The 18,516-nt window shown below is 40.6% G+C and overlaps 1 protein-coding gene across 2 annotated transcripts in view; it reads right to left on the minus strand.

Moving 5' to 3' along the window:
• The window catches only part of tnksa (tankyrase, TRF1-interacting ankyrin-related ADP-ribose polymerase a), a 429,478-nt gene that overhangs the window by 11,785 nt on the left and 399,177 nt on the right, over nt 1–18,516 (minus strand). The window contains exons 19-24 of one of the 2 annotated variants that reach the window (XM_060935943.1): nt 15,980–16,217; nt 12,774–12,856; nt 6,793–6,913; nt 6,139–6,236; nt 2,482–2,556; nt 2,245–2,350 (exon numbers count right to left, since the gene is read on the minus strand). In XM_060935943.1, the coding sequence (XP_060791926.1) occupies nt 2,245–2,350; nt 2,482–2,556; nt 6,139–6,236; nt 6,793–6,913; nt 12,774–12,856; nt 15,980–16,217 (721 nt within the window). Of the gene's footprint in view, nt 1–2,244; nt 2,351–2,481; nt 2,557–6,138; nt 6,237–6,792; nt 6,914–12,773; nt 12,857–15,973; nt 16,218–18,516 lie in introns of both variants that reach the window. The other variant, XM_060935942.1, reaches the window with a different exon arrangement.

Below are 18,516 nucleotides of genomic sequence, written 5' to 3' on the forward strand. Positions count from 1 at the left end.
ATTGTAATTAATTTGTAACAGACGCGAGATGGACAGTCGTAACAGAAGTAATGTAACAGACATCATTTTGGAACTCATAGGCTTGACTTTGGCATATAAATATGTTTTTATTACATCTCAGAAAATTAAAGTTATCTTTTAACATATCATTCATTAAAGATTACATGTTTTGTGACCTGATGGTAAAAAAAGGATTGGTTTTAGGTGAATTTTTAAAAATAAGTTCATGTCCCCATTTCAGTACCCATAAGCGTGGAATCACTCATATATATATATATATATATTAAAAAAAACAACAACAACACACACCAACGTGCTCATTTTAATACTGTTCACATTATTGCTTCAGTAAAGTTCCCCCCCCAATAAGGGGGGAAAAATGATAAAATTTTATAAAAAATATAAAAAATTTAAATTAAACAAAATAATACAATTAAATTTTATAAAAAAGTGCCATTATTTAACACAGCAAAACAGAAACCCTGATGTGGTGACGGTTTCTGTAAAGAGATATTTACCATTTATGAATAGAGTCTCTATTGTGACTGATTTGTAACAGTGGGAGGTGAAGCTGCAAACAGGTTTCCTGAAACGGCAAAGTCTTCAGAACTGAGGAGTTTACACTTTTTGGCTTCTTGGTAACATAGCAAGCTTTTTGGCCTTATTAACTTGGAGACAGATAAAAGAAAGAACCAGCAGCTAGTTATATCGACCATAACAGGTTCGTTTTTAGCTGAACAACTGCTTATAGCCGCTATAGTGTAAGTGACAACAGAAACTAACCTGATTCTTGAACAAGTTTCAGCATTAAAAATACAACTGTAAATGGATAAAAAGTATGATTTTCTGGTCTTTAAGAAATAAAATTGTTTGAAAACTGCTGCGTTATAAACGAGGAATAAAACTCATTGGGACGTGCTGTTATAGGGAAGGAATCACCTGTGGCTTTAACAGTAACTCCAGTACATCAGTGGCAGTGTCCTTTCACAGGCCAAGTGTATTATTTATGTATTGTCCATCCTGTCTCGAAAATGACTTCAGTGCCCCCACTGGTGTAATTTAACGCTAGCTTTATAGCATCCGTGAGAAGACGCTGTTAGGATGAGGGCAGATATTGACCCGAGATGGAGGGCAGGGTTTTGTTAGAAGCTTCGTGTGTCTTTTATCACCACACAGTAAGGAGACATAATCAGCTAGCAGGCTGTGGTGTTAGGACTAGCTGTAAGCCACATTTATTAACATCTGTGAGATCACTATTATACTCCAGAATATAACCAAACTCCATTAACTAGTTCAGACCTGGGCATTTTACGACCCGCGGGCCGCATCCGGCCCTTTGGTTCATTCTGACCGGCCCGCGTAAGGTTAATTAGAAATTACAAAATAAACGTATTTTCTAATTTTACCTCATGCATGGACTGAATGTGCATTGCTTTTATTTTGAAGTTGTGTTCAACAAAAATGCAATGCGCGCGACATGAACATGACATGAAATCCCACGAAACCTAATCCCGTGATAACTACTTCCGTAATTTGTCCAGACCAACCACAAACTTGTACGTCATCCTTCAAATGGTCCAGCCAATCACATAGTGTGACGTCACCAGCAGGCGCCGGAGCCCGAGCCGATCTGTAGATCTGATACCTACACCGAATCTGTCAGCTGTGCTTCGCATCTCCACCTCAGACATTCAACCTGACTCTGATGCACTCGTTAAAGACCAACAGAGACTAGATTTCTCTCACTGAACAAATAAAAAACTGAAAAACACCAAATGAGGTGATTAGACTACAAATGTGGGCATCATTATTATAATATGATGTATCTTGCTTGATATTTGGAGTAGAAAGACAATATTGTGATGTCTTTATTGTGTTTTGGGGTGAATGCGACTGAAAAAAAAATGGTATAAATGTTCACATTTTGTTAACCATTGTTTTGGGAAATTTGATTGAATAACTGACATTTTTTGTAAGGCAACCTCGTTTTTTCCATACTCTTACCAGTCTTAGCAGCTTGTAAAAACAATGTTATTTATTGCTTTATATAAAGAAATACAATTAAGATTATGCAGAATTTAGTTCAGCCTTTTGGTCCGGCCCTCCACAAAATTTTCTGTTTCTCATGTGGCCCCATGGAAAAAATAATTGCCCACCCCCAAAATAGTTCCTTTAAAAGAAAAAAAAAAAAAGGGCGGGGGGGTGATTTTTGTGTTAGTTTGGCATTAGCAAAAGAAGTCCTACCATGGAAGAGCATGCGCTCGTTGTGGTGGTTGTGGTTTTCGTCGGCGATCTCTTTCTGTCTGTGTGCATATCTCTCTCTCAGCTTTTTATTCACCACCTTCTGGATCTGCACACGCACACACACACAGAGTTATCCCTACCAGCAACACCTCTATAACAAATGCAGCAAATAAACACTGATCACTTTAATGAGTGCGTGTTAATTTTCTACACGCTCCGTATTCAGCTCTTCCTTACCTTCAGGATGTTGTACCGGCTGAAGACTCCGCCAGCATTTCCCCCATCTCTGTGCTCTCTGATTGTGCTCTGCAGCTAAACCACACACACACACACACACACACACACGATTTAACACAACTACGGACACTGCTCTCCAGCTCCTATTTTACAGGACTTCAGTTAGTGTTTTTCCACAGCACAAGCTATCAAATCTCAGTCCACTTCTGATTTTCACAAATCACTTGTCCAAAATAGAAACTGGAGTACACGCGTATAGCGCACATTTTATAGTGGTGGTTTTAGTTCTATTGTACATCACAGAAAAAGTTACATGCTAAAGCCCTGTACACATGTGCAGTTCAGTTTGTCTAGCAGACCTGAATGCTGTTTGAACACGTCTGCGCTCTTGGGTGCAGGAGCACAAGCAGCATTTTAACCAATTTTTATGAAAAATTTTGGTGGCATCCTTAACAAATAGATTCAACTGGTGTTATGTACCTGTCTAATGTTATTTCCACACAGACCATCTCCATTTATGGTGACGACAGCACATCTTTCAAGCTGGAAAGCTGTCGATCGTTCTAGATCCACATGTCAATTAGTTTACCTTTCATTCTGACTGGGTCAAAAATCGACAAATCTTTTGGTCTATTTCTTAACGATAACTCCAAGTAGCACACTCTCACGTCAATAGGTAAAGCTCCTGTGCAAAAATGCTGGCACATCAGCAATCAGGAGCCAATCGTACTTAAAAGGTCAGACTCTAGTTCATTTTCCACCGACATGAGAGACGACTGGAACTATCGCAGTCAGGCTAGTTGACACAAGAGTGCTCTGAGGGCACAATATCCCCTGCTGGCAACTATGTCTAAGCTATAAATGCTTAAAGGAAAAGGCAACTTTTGTACAAAATCACCACAAATAGATAAGATAGATAAATATATAAAGCAATCGATCATGGAATTTATAGAGAAAGAACAGACTGCATAACAGTATCTTTTAACTTTTAATAATATGGGCTTGCGCTGAGCTTAGCGAAGATGCGTTCCGCCATATTGATCTACTGTGTGACGTCATGCGGCCCACCACTGAAAAGAACTCTTCAGTGCTTCATGGTAATAAGGTAAAAAACCAGTACAATCGCTTCTTCAAAGTTTCACCAAATGGTTTTATTTATGCAACTTAAAGCTCATAATACTGTAGAACTTTGGTCGAGTAAAAACACGGAGAAAAAACATGGCTGAATCCTGAATGACTCCTATTTGGATTTGTCCTACCAAGCCTACTGCGCATGCGTGAAGCGGCTCAGCTTGGTTTTCCCTTTTGGGCGCTCTCGTTTTCTGTTAGAATTTGGTAAAGAAAAAAAAAAAAAATTATTTACCAGCTTACCGGGTCCATGAACATAAATCTGACAGCTGACAAGGTCGGGATATAAACGAATCGAATACAGGCCACCCGCCGGGACTCCTAATCACAGTGATCTGCTTGTAAACACTGTTTTCATGGGCCCAGTGATGTCACAGATCAGAGGGAGGCGCATTAACGAAAGATTCTGATTGGTTTATAGTTGCCCACAATCTCAAAATGGCTGACTCTTCCAACTTCGACTCCTCTGTGTCAATTCATGATTTCAAAGTTAAAAATATTTTTTCATGTTCGATATATAATGGAAATAATTAACAGAATTGATTACGTATATGTTTTTCTCCTATTACACACCTGGTTTTGTACAAAAGTTGCCTTTTCCTTTAATACACCCTCAGGAAATTCATGGGCTGTAACTCTGGGAAAATGCGACCGAATCGAACAAAATTGCAACATACGTATTACCGACATACAGTATAACAAAGAATCCTGCCAAGTTTCGTGAAATTCCTCCAAAAATTGTAAGAGGAGTTGATTTCAGAAGGTGAAGACCCTTCCCGGAACGGACGGACGGACATCGCCACGACATAATCCCCCTTCGGACCTTTCGGTCAGCGGGGGCTAAAAATTTTCTTAATCAAGGGCTGTAACTCTGGTAAAATGTGACCGAATTTAATGAAACTACAATATGCACATCACCAACATACAACAATGCCTTTTGCCAAGTTTGGTGAAATTCCTCCACAAATTTAGAACAACTTTATTCATCACACGCTTGTGAAATTCCTCTCTGCATTTAACCCATCTGAAGCAGTGAACACACCCAGAGCAGTGGGCAGCCATGCTAACAGCACCCGGGGAGCAGTTGGGAGTTAGGTGCCTCGTTCAAGGCCACCTCAGCCCAAGACCGTCTCATATTAACCTAACCGCACGTCTTTGAACTGTGTCTCATGAAATTGTCAAATTATAATTTTGTGAATCAAGGGCTGTAACTTATGGAATCAATTTTGTGCCAAAATGTTCATACAATACTTTTGAAATATCAAACATAAACGACAAATCAAAATACAAAAAAAAAAAAAGTCAATTTTTTTAGACTGGCAAACAAATTATTCGTGTAATCGTGCAAAATATCAGTCTATTACTCTTCAGAAACCTTTTATTTTTGTTCCGCGTCTTTCTCAGTTTTGTTTGACGTAATTTATTTTGGTTGCGATTCCAGCTCTCTCGTTTGCGCTGCCTGACTTTTTGCTTGCAGTTTTGGCACAAACTTTACGTGTGGGCGGGCTGTCCAGGAATGCATCCCCATTGGCTAACTTGCGTTTGACTGACAGCTACGCTCAGCCATTCCCCGGAGGCTGTTGCAGCCATTCCCTACTCGGATTCTGGCGGACTGTTTGACGAGTGACCGATCCATTGACGGTAAACAAGGATCGAGTGGACTTCAGTGGCGACTATGATATTGATTAATTCAACAAAGTGGATTAATTCAATATCATTAATTCAATGGATCGGTCACTCGTCAAACAGTCCGCCAAAATCCGAGTAGGAAATGGCCGCAACAGCCTCCGGGGGAATGGCTGAGCGTAGCTGTCAGTCAAACACAAGTTAGCCAATGGGAATGCATTCCTGGACAGCCCGCCCACACGTGAAGTTTGTGCCAAAACTGCAAGCAAAAAGTCAGGGAGCGCAAACGAGAAAGCTGGAATCGCAACCAAAATAAATTGCGTCAAACAAAACTGAGAAAGACGCGGAACAAAAATAAAAGGTTTCTGAAGAGTAATAGACTGATATTTTGCACGATTACACGAATAATTTGTTTGCCAGTCTAAAAAAATTGACACTTTTTTTTCTTTTTTTGTATTTTGATTTGTCGTTTATGTTTGATATTTCAAAAGTATTGTATGAACATTTTGGCACAAAATTGATTCCATAGTAACTCCCCTGCTGGCAGCGAGGCCATAACTCTGGCAAAATGCGACCGAATTTAACAAAATTCGTATTACCGACATATAAACAAAGCCTCATCACATTTCGTGAAATTCCTCCAAAAACCGTGAGAGGAATTGATTTCAGAAGGTGAGTACCCTTTCCTGGTACGGACGGACATACGTTGCCACGACGTAATCCCCTTTTGGGCCAGCGGGGAATAAAAACTACTAACAAGATGACTACTGTCGGAAAGGTGATGAAAGAAAATTGACCTTTCTGTTCACAAATACCAAACAGCTTTGTAGCTGTTTCTGCTGACCTTCCTGTACCTTATGTAGTGGGGGAATACTGTAAATGAGGTCAGGAATCATGACTCACCTCCTCTTCTACAGACTGAAACTCTTTATCGTCAGGTGCCAGGTCGATCAGGACTGTGCCCTGACTCACACAGTGGAATGTCAGGTATGGGTTGCCACCTGCCAGGTTACACACACACTTCAGATTTATTTATTCACATTTATTTTTCTGGTTACCTGACAAAGTTTGTACTTAACACATTCATTTTAACCAAGCTGAAAATATTGGCACTTCAAGATCCAGTAGCATCTCACAGTACAGAGGAGAGAGAAAAAAAAACCAAAAAAAAAAACAGGGTGTACAAATTATGCAAATAATAACACAATGGTGGTGAACTTTTTCCCCTAATAAACCAGCTGAAGTGTTTTGTTGTTACACCACTGCGATTTGGCACATACATACACACACCTATGAAAGAACGGTCATACATCTTATGTATAGAACATTCCTGAAATAAATTAGCTCCTTCTCACAGCTGCTTTTAGAGAAAATGAGTCAACACCTTCTGACCAATCAAAATGCAGAATTCAACAGCGCTGTGGTATAAAATAAGTGATTGGCCCGTTTTTCATTTCATAATGCAAATATCAAACAGGTGATTAAATAAGTAGCACTCAGTTAGCCATGCTTATTACTAGTAAAAAGAAAGCCAAGGCTAAATGGAGATGTCTCGACCTTGCTGACCGCCCAGCAGTCTCTCGATGCCTTTGATAAGCTTGTGGCGGTGACCGTACGCATTGATGCCGATCTCCTTCAGCTCCTCATGGCCCATATCAGCCAAGACGTCCAGAGTGATCTACGAGACAAAGCGACAAAGATGCAGAAATCCAACTGCTCAACATGCCATTATGTAGCGCGAACTGCTCAGAAAAATAAATAAATAAATAAATAGCCGCGGTAAAATGGTAGGATGGAGATTAAACAGTGTGATGCAGAAGAGGCCCTTATCGCAGATTCCTCTTGCCCTCGATGCGAAAAACCCTCCTACACACCCAGATGAAGATTTATTATTAACGGATGTAGTGGTGAGAAGCAGAGCGAGATGAAAGCCTATAGAGGAGAGAGATGCCAAGCCCGAGCGAGATAAGGCAGGAAGCCTGCCACTGATGTGGCGCTCCTCCAGATTGTATAATTTCTTCTTTATTCAGTCCGCATGAGCTTCCGTCAGCTCTCCCTCACACCCTGGCGAGTTCAGTATATCACAGCTATAACAGACCTGTTTACAAGCCATGAACCAAAAGTTACGTTGATGCGCATGTGATGGCATTAAAAAAAACAACAACGATTTTTTCAAACTTTATTAGTAGTAATAGTGTTATTACAACAATCGTAAGAATGTTTATTATTTAATGATATTTTTTCACTTTTTTTTTTTAATCATCAGGAGTCTGATTTCATAAATTATTTGGTGCGCGCTGTCAAAACTCTCTCACTGGACACGAAACATTTTTTCTGTACCAACTGTTTCAATTAAACCCTTTATGAAAGCTGTAATGACCATGGTTGCAGTGCATCATCAGGGTCTGTTTACCGCTTCAAATATCCACACCTGTATTCGTATTTCAACCAGAAGTGGGCGTGCCCTAAACTGAAAGGGTTGTGTTTATGCTCCGGGAAATGTGGAAAAACTGTCAGCATGGTGTGTGAATTCATGCTCTGACAGCTCCTCGACCTCAGCTACAACACTCATCATCATCAGATTTTCCCACTTGACACGTGAACGGTCATGGGGCTTGCAGCTTAAATAAGTTGCATGATGTCCTTTTTGTCCACGCATGTTTTTTCTCATCTCATTATCTCTAGCCGCTTTATCCTGTTCTACAGGGTCGCAGGCAAGCTGGAGCCTATCCCAGCTGACTACGGGCGAAAGGCGGGGTACACCCTGGACAAGTCGCCAGGTCATCACAGGGCTGACACATAGACACAGACAACCATTCACACTCACATTCACACCTACGGTCAATTTAGAGTCACCAGTTAACCTAACCTGCATGTCTTTGGACTGTGGGGGAAACCGGAGCACCCGGAGGAAATCCACGCGGACACGGGGAGAACATGCAAACTCCGCACAGAAAGGCCCTCGCCGGCCACGGGGCTCGAACCCGGACCTTCTTGCTGTGAGGCGACAGCGCTAACCACTACACCACCGTGCCGCCCCCATGTTTTTATCAATTGTCTTTTTTTCAATGTTCCATATTTTCTCCATTTTACCCCAATTTCGCCTTTTATCGAATAGGACCTGTTTAAGGAGCGAAGTCTTGTCCATTCTACATAGATGACCAATATAGTGGAGATGTTGAATATGGCAAAATTCTTCAATTCGTTGGCTCTGGGTCATCTCATGGAGACGGGAGTTGGAGATTTTAAAGGCCCAGTCCACTTCTCCTATAGTAGGATCTGTGTTCTTCCTGGCAAACCCGCCAGCAACCATTTTCCAAAGAAAAATGTTCCAAATAATGTCCAGTCTCTTGGCCTCTGCTGATGAGAGTTGCCATGCTTGGACACTATATAGTAATCTGCTCTGTACGCACGCGTTTAATATCTTTATACGTGTACAAAGATATATCTCGCGGTCCGTCAGAAATTGTTTCAGTTCATTCCATTTTTCAAAGGCCGAGGATATGCGTTGGTGAAGAAAGGCCGAAGAATTGCTGGTGTTTGTTATCATGTGCCCAAGATAGCGAAATTGCCTTACGTTTTGCAGTGGAATCCCATCTACCATAATAAGGCTCTTCTGGTCTTTCAAACTCTCACTGACATTAAAAGCCATGGTCTCAGTTTTTTTGTATGACATACATGGGCCGTATCGCTTGAAAGTATTATCGTAGATCTCAAGTATTTCTTGAAGCTCACTTATGCTTTCGGAGAAAACAACATCATCATCAGCATATAGAAGTTCTGTAACTCTGATCGTGCCATATGCCTTTCCAGTACGTAGATCACGTGGAGACGCCTCGTTTGGTATAACAATCTATTTTTGCTCCAGACTCCGGAAACTTTTGAGATCTCATGCTTGGCGCAACGCATATAGATGTTAAACAGGCTAGGGCTTTCAAGTGCCCCTTGTCTACATCTGACAAATGTATCGAAGAAGTTCCCTGTGTTCTTAATGCAGGCTTTGGTACCTGTATATAAGGCTTTTAGGACTGATACAAGTTTGCAACACCTTAGGCGAATTTCAAGTACTCTAAACTCAACACTCCATAATTTTTAGTCACTTTTGATTAGAGGTTTGTATGTACACTTGTGTTCAAAATAATAGCAGTCCAACATGACTAACCAGATCAATCACTGTTTTTGGTGGAAATTATATTACTACATGGCAAATAATTTACCAGTAGGTGTAGTAGAGTCATAGAAAACCAACAGACCCAACATTCATGATATGCATGCTCCTAAGTCTGTGTAATCGAATAATTAAGTGAAAGGGACGTGTTCAAAATAATAGCAGTGTGGAGTTTAATTAGTGAGGTCATTCATTCTGTGAAAAAACAGATGTCAGTACGGTGGCCCTAATTTAAGGATGAAGCCAACATCCATTTCTCTCTGAAACCCTGAGAAACATGGGTCGTTCCAGACATTGTTCAGAAGAACAGCGTGCTTTGATTAAAACGTTGATTGGAGAGGTAAAACGTATACTGTAAAGAAGTGCAGAAAATGATGGGCTGCTCAGCTAAAATGATCTCCAGTGCTTTAAAATGGACAGCAAAGCCAGAGAGGCGTGGAAGAAAACGGAAGACTACCATTCGAATGGATCGAAGAATAGCCAGAATGACAAAGACTCAGCCAATGATCAGCTCCAGGGTGATCAAAGACGGTCTGAAGTTACCTGTGAGTACTGTGACAATTAGAAGACGCCTGTGTGAAGCTAATCTATCGACAAGAAGCTCCCGCAAAGTTCCACTGTTAAAAAAAAGATGTGCTGAAGAGGATGCAATTTGCCAAAGAACACATCGACTGGCCTAAAGAGAAATGGAGAAACATTTTGTGGACTGATGAAAGTAAAATTGAAGAGTTCAGATGCAAAACTCCCTAAATCCATTTGACCACTTTTTGAGAAAAAGGCCATTTTTTATCAGGCCTTCATATTTAAGTATAGAAAGCTAGTTTTATTTGAAATCACAAGGTTATTAGTTAGTGAAAAATATATGTTAATCTCACAGATGTTACTTCAGCCAAATTACTATTTTTTAGCAATTATTTTTTTTATTTAGCGTCAAAACCAGCTAAATCCATATGTGGTTTGTGTGCAAAAACCTCTAAATCCATTTTTTCCTTACAGACATAGATAAGTGTTACAAAACCACCAAAGATACAATTGAAAATATTGAAAATTATGATACCACACATATGGGGTGGTTGTGATGGTGGTGTGGTCAGCTCACTCATAGCTAATTTAATATGGGACCTATGATCATGAGCAAATTGCACCATATTTTTAGGTAATACCTAATAATACCAACACCTCTCAGGAACCCTTGTTTTATCTTCCTTCAGAACGGAGTATCTGATGGTCACGTCTCTCTGCCGTCTCTTGTCTTCATCATCAACTTGTTCCCTCCTCCGTTGAATCGGCATAATCTCCAAGTGGGACAGAAGTATAGCGTCCTGTTCAACTTTATCTTTAGATGTGTATAGCTGATTTTTAAAGTATGCCAGGTCGTTCTGAGTTAAGCTTGCCGCAGCGCACATCAACCTGTTGTGATTGCAGGCTATTCCATTTTCAGTATTTTCACCACTATATCGGTTCATTTTCGCTTTATAGCAAACATGATTTTCAACAACACGACGTTTTCTCCGCCCATTCACTGTCTGGAGGACAGGTTCATCCATGCCATCGTAATCCATGTTGGTATTATCTGGCATTTCGTGAAATCTCCCTCTGAATAAAGTTGCAGCTTCCTTGATGAGACTTTGTTTACTAGCGTTAAAGCACGTTAGTCCAAGTGACGTTCTGATTGGTTGTTGAATATAGAGGCTTTTGTTGCTAAATCGAAGCGGCGTTTAGAGGGGTTTGATATTAAACCGATTTTTTAGACAAGACGGGGAGTGGTTTTTATTTTATTTTTTTACAAAAATATTTCATTTACGTATACTAGATGTAACCAGGATTCACACAACATCCTTAACTCATTGTTCACGGAGATGGCGTTTAGAGGGTTTTGCATCTGAACTCTTCAATTGTTCTTTTTGGGTCCAAGGGCCGCAGACAGTTTTTCAGACGACCCCCAAACACTGAATTCAAGCCACAGTACACTCTGAAGACAGTGAAGCATGGTGGTGCAAGCATCATGATATGGGGATGTTTCTCTTACTATGGTGTCGGGCCCATTTATCGCATACCAGGGATCATGGATCAGTTTGCATATATCAAAATACTTGAAGAGGTCATGCTGCCTTATGCTGAAGAGGAAATGCCCTTGAAATGGGTGTTTCAACAAGACAACGACCCCAAACACCCCAGTAAGCGAGCAGCATCAGGGTTCAAGACCAACAAAATGCAAGTTATGGAGTGGCCAGTCCAATCCCCGGACCTTAATCCGATAGAAAACTTGTGGGGTGACATCAAAAATGCTGTTTCTGAGACAAAACCAAAAAATGCAGAGGAATTGTGGAATGTTGTCAAATCATCCTGGGCTGGAATACCTGCTCACAGGTGCCAGAAGTTCTCAGAAACCGTGGTTATACAACTAAATATTAGTTTAGTGATTCACAGGAATACTAAATCCTTAAGATTTTTTCAGTTTATACAGTAAATATTTGGAGTTTGTAATGAAAAATGCAGACACTGCTATTTTTTTGAACAGCCCAATGTTCATTTTTCTTCATTTTCTGTAAAGTAATTAAAATATTCATACATTTTTCTTCATGTTTTGATGTAGAATATAATGTGCAGTGTTCCCAATGCATGGAAATAAAAACTATTATAAGGATTTTGAGCTTTACTCATGTTTTTAAACACACTGCTATTATTTTGAACACAATTGTACCTGCCTGCAAATGTTATCTAACAGTTTAGCAAAAGAAAAAAAACAAACAAAAAAAACCCCAGAGTAGCCTATTTTAAACCACCATGTGTTCAAAACACATCTGTTCATTCTGAATAATTCACGCTTTGAAGATGTCGTCAAGCATTGAGATATTTTTGCCATACTGCACAGCCTAAGATAAACGGTACAACTTACTCGTAAAGTTTCACTTAATATAAACCTAATTAAACTGAGGACTTAAGGCGAGTTGTTTTGATTGCAGCGTATCAGCTGATGCGAAAGGAGCCGTCAACGTATGACCTCACTGCAGCTGGACTCGTGCAATAAGAAGCAGAAAGAGAAAAAGGAGCAGGAAGTGAGCTGCACAATCATGGCCGCTTCCCGCTCAGAAGGCTCTGCAGGAGCTTGTTCCCTTCATCTATGTGCAAATGAGTGGCCAACGAGACTCGGCGTGATTAACTCGGAGCCGAGGACCTTCGGCCCTCCGCGCATCACAGAGAGACCAATCAAGCAGAGCAGTGAAACTGTGCTCCACTGCAGCGAGAACGGCTGAAATGACAGAGCAGGGATGCGAAAACACGAAGGCAGCCAAGTGAACGACGTGATTATATTTGCATAGCTTTGAAAACCATGTTCAGATCTTCATATTGAGTTGGGGCTTCTCACCTGCTCCCTCTCGAAAATGTCCCGCAGATGCTCGAGGCCCAAACTCTTCAGGAACTGGCTGATGTTCATGTCCAGAATGGTAACTTTAAAAAAAAAAACAACAACATGGAAATTTATTATAAACCTTCATCATTATCAGTTGCTTTATATTCTATTATCTACTGTACACCACTAATTTCACTATTCTCACAGCTCAAGCTTCTCTCCTGTGGACATTTGTTTGACCCTGCTATTCTCAAGTCCTCGCAAATATAAATCAGTCAGTCACTGAAGGCGAGGTGAATATCGGTGAATAATAAGCGAGACGAAGATGAGGTTATTCACTAATATTCACGTCACCTGAGGCGGATAATTGTTTTAGTATAAATACACAGGCGATTAAATTAAAAAAAAAATTGCATTCAAAAAACAAAACAATTATTTCAAACTTCAAAAGCGACATGCAAACACAGACTTGTGTCACTTATCTATGCCGAGTCACATAAAATACTTGATGAAATAGATCAAATAAATCTCAATTCCACCTTACCTTTGAACAGTTTTAGACCAAACTTTGGCGCATCTTGAGTGCTTTTAGGAACAGCATTTTCTTTCATAATTTATAATTCTTCCTCACTTACGGTGACAAAGCGAGAGGCTGCCATTTTGCAGAGTCGCTCGAGGTGATTATAGGACAGAAAATCGCGCACGCTGATTGGTTGAGAAATTCGGATTATTTCTCGATAATCACCTGAGTGTTTGACTGGGAAATATACCATTTGTATTTTACATACGAGCTACATCCGGGATATGGGGAACCAAAATCATGACAATTCTCAACTTTTTTTGCGGTCCAGTTTCCATCAAATCGTGCGCTCTGGTTGGCTTGCGAGCGGTCCGGAATCCTACGATCCGGACACCGGTTACGGACCTTTGACGACTCGCTCGTTCACAACAACAAACATGGTAGCAATTTTTTGTCAACATTTTTGTTGCCTAGATCAGGGAAGTGATCTAGATCGAGTTTTCTTTCTGGAAAATTCCGAGCTGATGTATCTTGTCAAATAGGTTTTTCATGAGCTTGTAGCAGGTTTGTTCTAAATATGGTTTCCCTTTCGGGCGCTCTCATTTTCTGTTAGAATTTTGTGAAGAAAAAAAAAAATTATACATATAAAAGTCTGAGCTGATGTATCTTGTCAAATAGGTTTTGACGGGCCTGTAGCAAGCGCGTTCTAAATATGGTTTCCCTTTCGGGCGCTCTCATTTTCTGTTAGAATTTGATAAAGAAAAAAAAAATTTATTTCCCAGCTTAAGGTCGGTCCGTATGGTGAAATACCGTGACCTCGGCCTTGAAAATACTGACCTTAAGTTTTTCATCCTTTTACTGATAAATCTGTAATGAGCCCTGATTATCCAAGAGATTGCTGCAGACAATCATTCAGATTGTGGCTACACTTTGATGAAATCATTAAAAAAAAAAAAGCCCCACCCCACACAAACACAAGGAATATCCATGATATCATTGTGCCTGATTGTGATAGCAGCATGTTGTGTTTCCACACTAACACACTCTGCTCACTGATGTACAGTGGGGCAAAAAAGTATTTAGTCAGTCACCAATTGTGCAAGTTCTCCCACTTAAAAGATGAGAGAGGCCTGTAATTTTCATCATAGGTACACTTCAACTATGAGAGACAGAATGAGAAAAAAAATCCAGAAAATCACATTGTCTGATTTTTAAAGAATTTATTTGCAAATTATGGTGGAAAATAAGTATTTGGTCAATAACAAAAGTTCATCTCAATACTTTGTTATATACCCTTTGTTGGCAATGACAGAGGTCAAACGTTTTCTGTAAGTCTTCACAAGGTTTTCACGCACTGTTGCTGGTATTTTGGCCCATTCCTCCATGCAGATCACCTCTAGAGCAGTGATGTTTTGGGGCTGTCGCCGGGCAACACGGACTTTCAACTCCCTCCAAAGATTTTCTATGGGGTTGAGATCTGGAGACTGGCTAGGCCACTCCAGGACCTTGAAATGCTTCTTACGAAGCCACTCCTTCGTTGCCCGGGCGGTGTGTTTGGGATCATTGTCATGCTGAAAGACCCAGCCACGTTTCATCTTCAATGCCCTTGCTGATGGAAGGAGGTTTTCACTCAAAATCTCACGATACATGGCCCCATTCATTCTTTCCTTTACACAGATCAGTCGTCCTGGTCCCTTTGCAGAAAAACAGCCCCAAAGCATGATGTTTCCACCCCCATGCTTCACAGTAGGTATGGTGTTCTTTGGATGCAACTCAGCATTCTTTCTCCTCCAAACACGACAAGTTGAGTTTTTACCAAAAAGTTCTATTTTGGTTTCATCTGACTGACATTCTCCCAATCCTCTTCTGGATCATCCAAATGCTCTCTAGCAAACTTCAGACGGGCCTGGACATGTACTGGCTTAAGCAGGGGGACACGTCTGGCACTGCAGGATTTGAGTCCCTGGCGGCGTAGTGTGTTACTGATGGTAGCCTTTGTTACTTTGGTCCCAGCTCTCTGCAGGTCATTCACTAGGTCCCCCCGTGTGGTTCTGGGATTTCTGCTCACCGTTCTTGTGATCATTTTGACCCCACGGGGTGAGATCTTGCGTGGAGCCCCAGATCGAGGGAGATTATCAGTGGTCTTGTATGTCTTCCATTTTCTAATAATTGCTCCCACAGTTGATTTCTTCACACCAAGCTGCTTACCTATTGCAGATTCAGTCTTCCCAGCCTGGTGCAGGTCTACAATTTTGTTTCTGGTGTCCTTTGACAGCTCTTTGGTCTTGGCCATAGTGGAGTTTGGAGTGTGACTGTTTGAGGTTGTGGACAGGTGTCTTTTATACTGATAACGAGTTCAAACAGGTGCCATTAATACAGGTAACGAGTGGAGGACAGAGGAGCCTCTTAAAGAAGTTGTTACAGGTCTGTGAGAGACAGAAATCTTGCTTGTTTGTAGGTGACCAAATACTTATTTTACCGAGGAATTTACCAATTAATTCATTAAAAATCAGACAATGTGATTTCCTGGATTCTTTCCCCCCATTCTGTCTCTCATAGTTGAAGTGTACCTATGATGAAAATTACAGGCGTCTCTCATCTTTTTAAGTAGGAGAACTTGCACAATTGGTGGCTGACTAAATACTTTTTTGCCCCACTGTAAACAGAAAGTGTAAACAGGCTGTGTTAAACGCACACTCACTCTCTCCCTCCTTCCGGTCAGTCCCTGTGGCTCCGTCTGCCGGCCCTGATGCGCCAGTTGTGGAGAGCTCAGCCAATGGGCCAGCCAGGTTATCGATGCTGCTGGCGGCTGACAGGCAGGACGGCGTGGAAGCAGGCGAGATCACTGCAGCGCTCACCACAGTGGCCTGAGGCTTAAAGCAGCTGGGCAGGGCGTCAGGAGGCATGGCATCAATCAGCAGAGCCCGGATATCATCAGCCTACATGGCACAGACGGGACATTGGAGTTACACGCTCGTTATTTACTGTGTGTGCAAAATCACAGGTTTATTAATGCGCTCATTCCAAGACATTATTGTTTCTTTTCACTGGGGCATGTACGCTGGAGATGTTTGACATTTATGGAAAGAGTCTCCAGTGTCGGTGCTTCGCGACAATCCGAGGCAAATGTGTAATATTTGACATGGGGAAGGTCATCAGAATAGAGGGATTTATGCTTTGTGGTCACATGACACTCTGGGCTTTGTCTTATTAATTGACGCATGGGGGGGTGGAGTCTGGAGACGGAACAACTGCTATTAAGGTAAAATATAACAGGAACTAACTTGTTACACAGATGCGCCACAAGATGAACTGTATGTAACTAGAAAGAGATGTACTTTAGTAAACAACAACAACAAAAAAAATTGTAAACATTGCTGTAAGTGATGAAACATTCAGGGACGTGCTGTTATAGGAAAATAATCAACTCCGGGTGGGAACAGTAACTCTACCTCCTTCATCACGGCAGGATGTTGAATATTTTCCTACAACTGCCTGAAGTGTTTTGTTCCTTACGTATAAAGACACTAATACATTATTAAATATCATCCATGACTAGAAAATAGTGATTGATCACGGAGATTCAAGGTAAAGAAAGATAACTGGGTCTTTTTACAGGGCTGTGCTTTATGAACAATCGACTCATTACTCTTAAATTCGCAGCAGTGCATTATGTTACATGAACGCAACAGCATGTGTTTGTATACGGGTGCGTCTCAGAAACTGCTCTCTCATTTGGGACATTATGGTCAAAAAATACATTTTCTAACTTTATTTTTTTTTTTGCATTTACCAAACACTCAATGTTTCTTTTGTCATGTTTAATAAGAATAAAGATAGTATCTTGCTTTACCTGGCCTCCACCGTGGAAAATTCTTTTGATTACAATTCGAATGCTTTTGTAAAATTGATTTCCATATAAAATAACTCCATCATGAAGAATTAAAGCACCTCCTTCACAGATGAGTGAAAATACTGAATAAATTTCCTCTTTTTGATTGCTTGGGTTAAAAATGGCAAGTTATGATGACTGAATTGATTCTTCACTTAAATATGAATAATATGATACATTTTGGGCATCTGATATGGCAAAATAGGACACAATGGAAAAATCAAGAACACACCGGAAAGATGAGAATAACGGCGCTGGTAAAAGAACAGCGACTGTACCGGCTGAAGGTCGCGCAGGTCTCTGCTGCGGCACGCGAGCAACGGGACATCACTACCGCACCGGACGGAGTGCGAGGCGGGGGCGTGGCAAAATGACTGGCCGTGGACTCTACCAAAAGTTCGATCTAAATTGACCATGGTTGCAAAATATTGGTCAAAAATACGCAAACACTACGAAATATGAAAGTAAGATGAAAAAGAAACATTCTATTGCCTTATACTGCAAGACTAAAACAAAATAAAACTGTCAAAACTCACCTTTTCAGTGATAACGTCCGAACAGATCACCCGCGTAACAGAAAGACCACAAATGGAAGCACGATCAACTTCTAACTGTCGGAGTGGAAAATTCCATTCTACACGTGCAAATGGTTAATGTGTGTCCTTCCCCGCACACAGATAACACGCTACGGTAAAAAATAGACCACAACTCATTTTATAGCTCAGAAACTCATACAAGACCAGCTACCATCGTAACATATTCTGTAAGAAACATATTCTATACCTAACTTTCAGCTTTCATTTAAAAAAAAAACAAAATCGCAGATTTATAACTAAGTGTTTATATGGCGTAGTGATTTTAAGTTACTACTTTTGGTGAGGTAGTGACCTCGACCCTGAGGCTTTCCGTTTAGATCAAAACACATGATCGTATTGGTTTTGCGTTTGCGGAAAATGGAGTTACAACGGTGATCAAATATTTTGCATGATGTTTTATTGCGGTTATGATTATTCTGTGAGCGCACCAATCCTTAGGTGTATAAAGTTACAACTTAAAATACAATTAGTGATAACTGTAGACTTTTCAGTGGACGACAACCTTTTTAAGGGAATGCGATGTAATCAACCATTTATCATGTCCCAGATCAAGCCGCCATTTTTCCACAAATTTGCAGAATTTTTGCCAAATTCTGAATATTCACATCAAAGATTTAGTTTTATCTGTATTATTTCTTTCATCATTTTATTTCAAATTAAAACCAACATCACCATTCAAAACCGTATAGTTTATTGACTGAGTATATTTAGTGGGGGACCCCCACAGTGCCCAGTTTCTGAATCAGACCC

This window comes from Neoarius graeffei, chromosome 12, assembly GCF_027579695.1.
Source record: "Neoarius graeffei isolate fNeoGra1 chromosome 12, fNeoGra1.pri, whole genome shotgun sequence".
Lineage (NCBI taxonomy): Eukaryota > Metazoa > Chordata > Actinopteri > Siluriformes > Ariidae > Neoarius > Neoarius graeffei.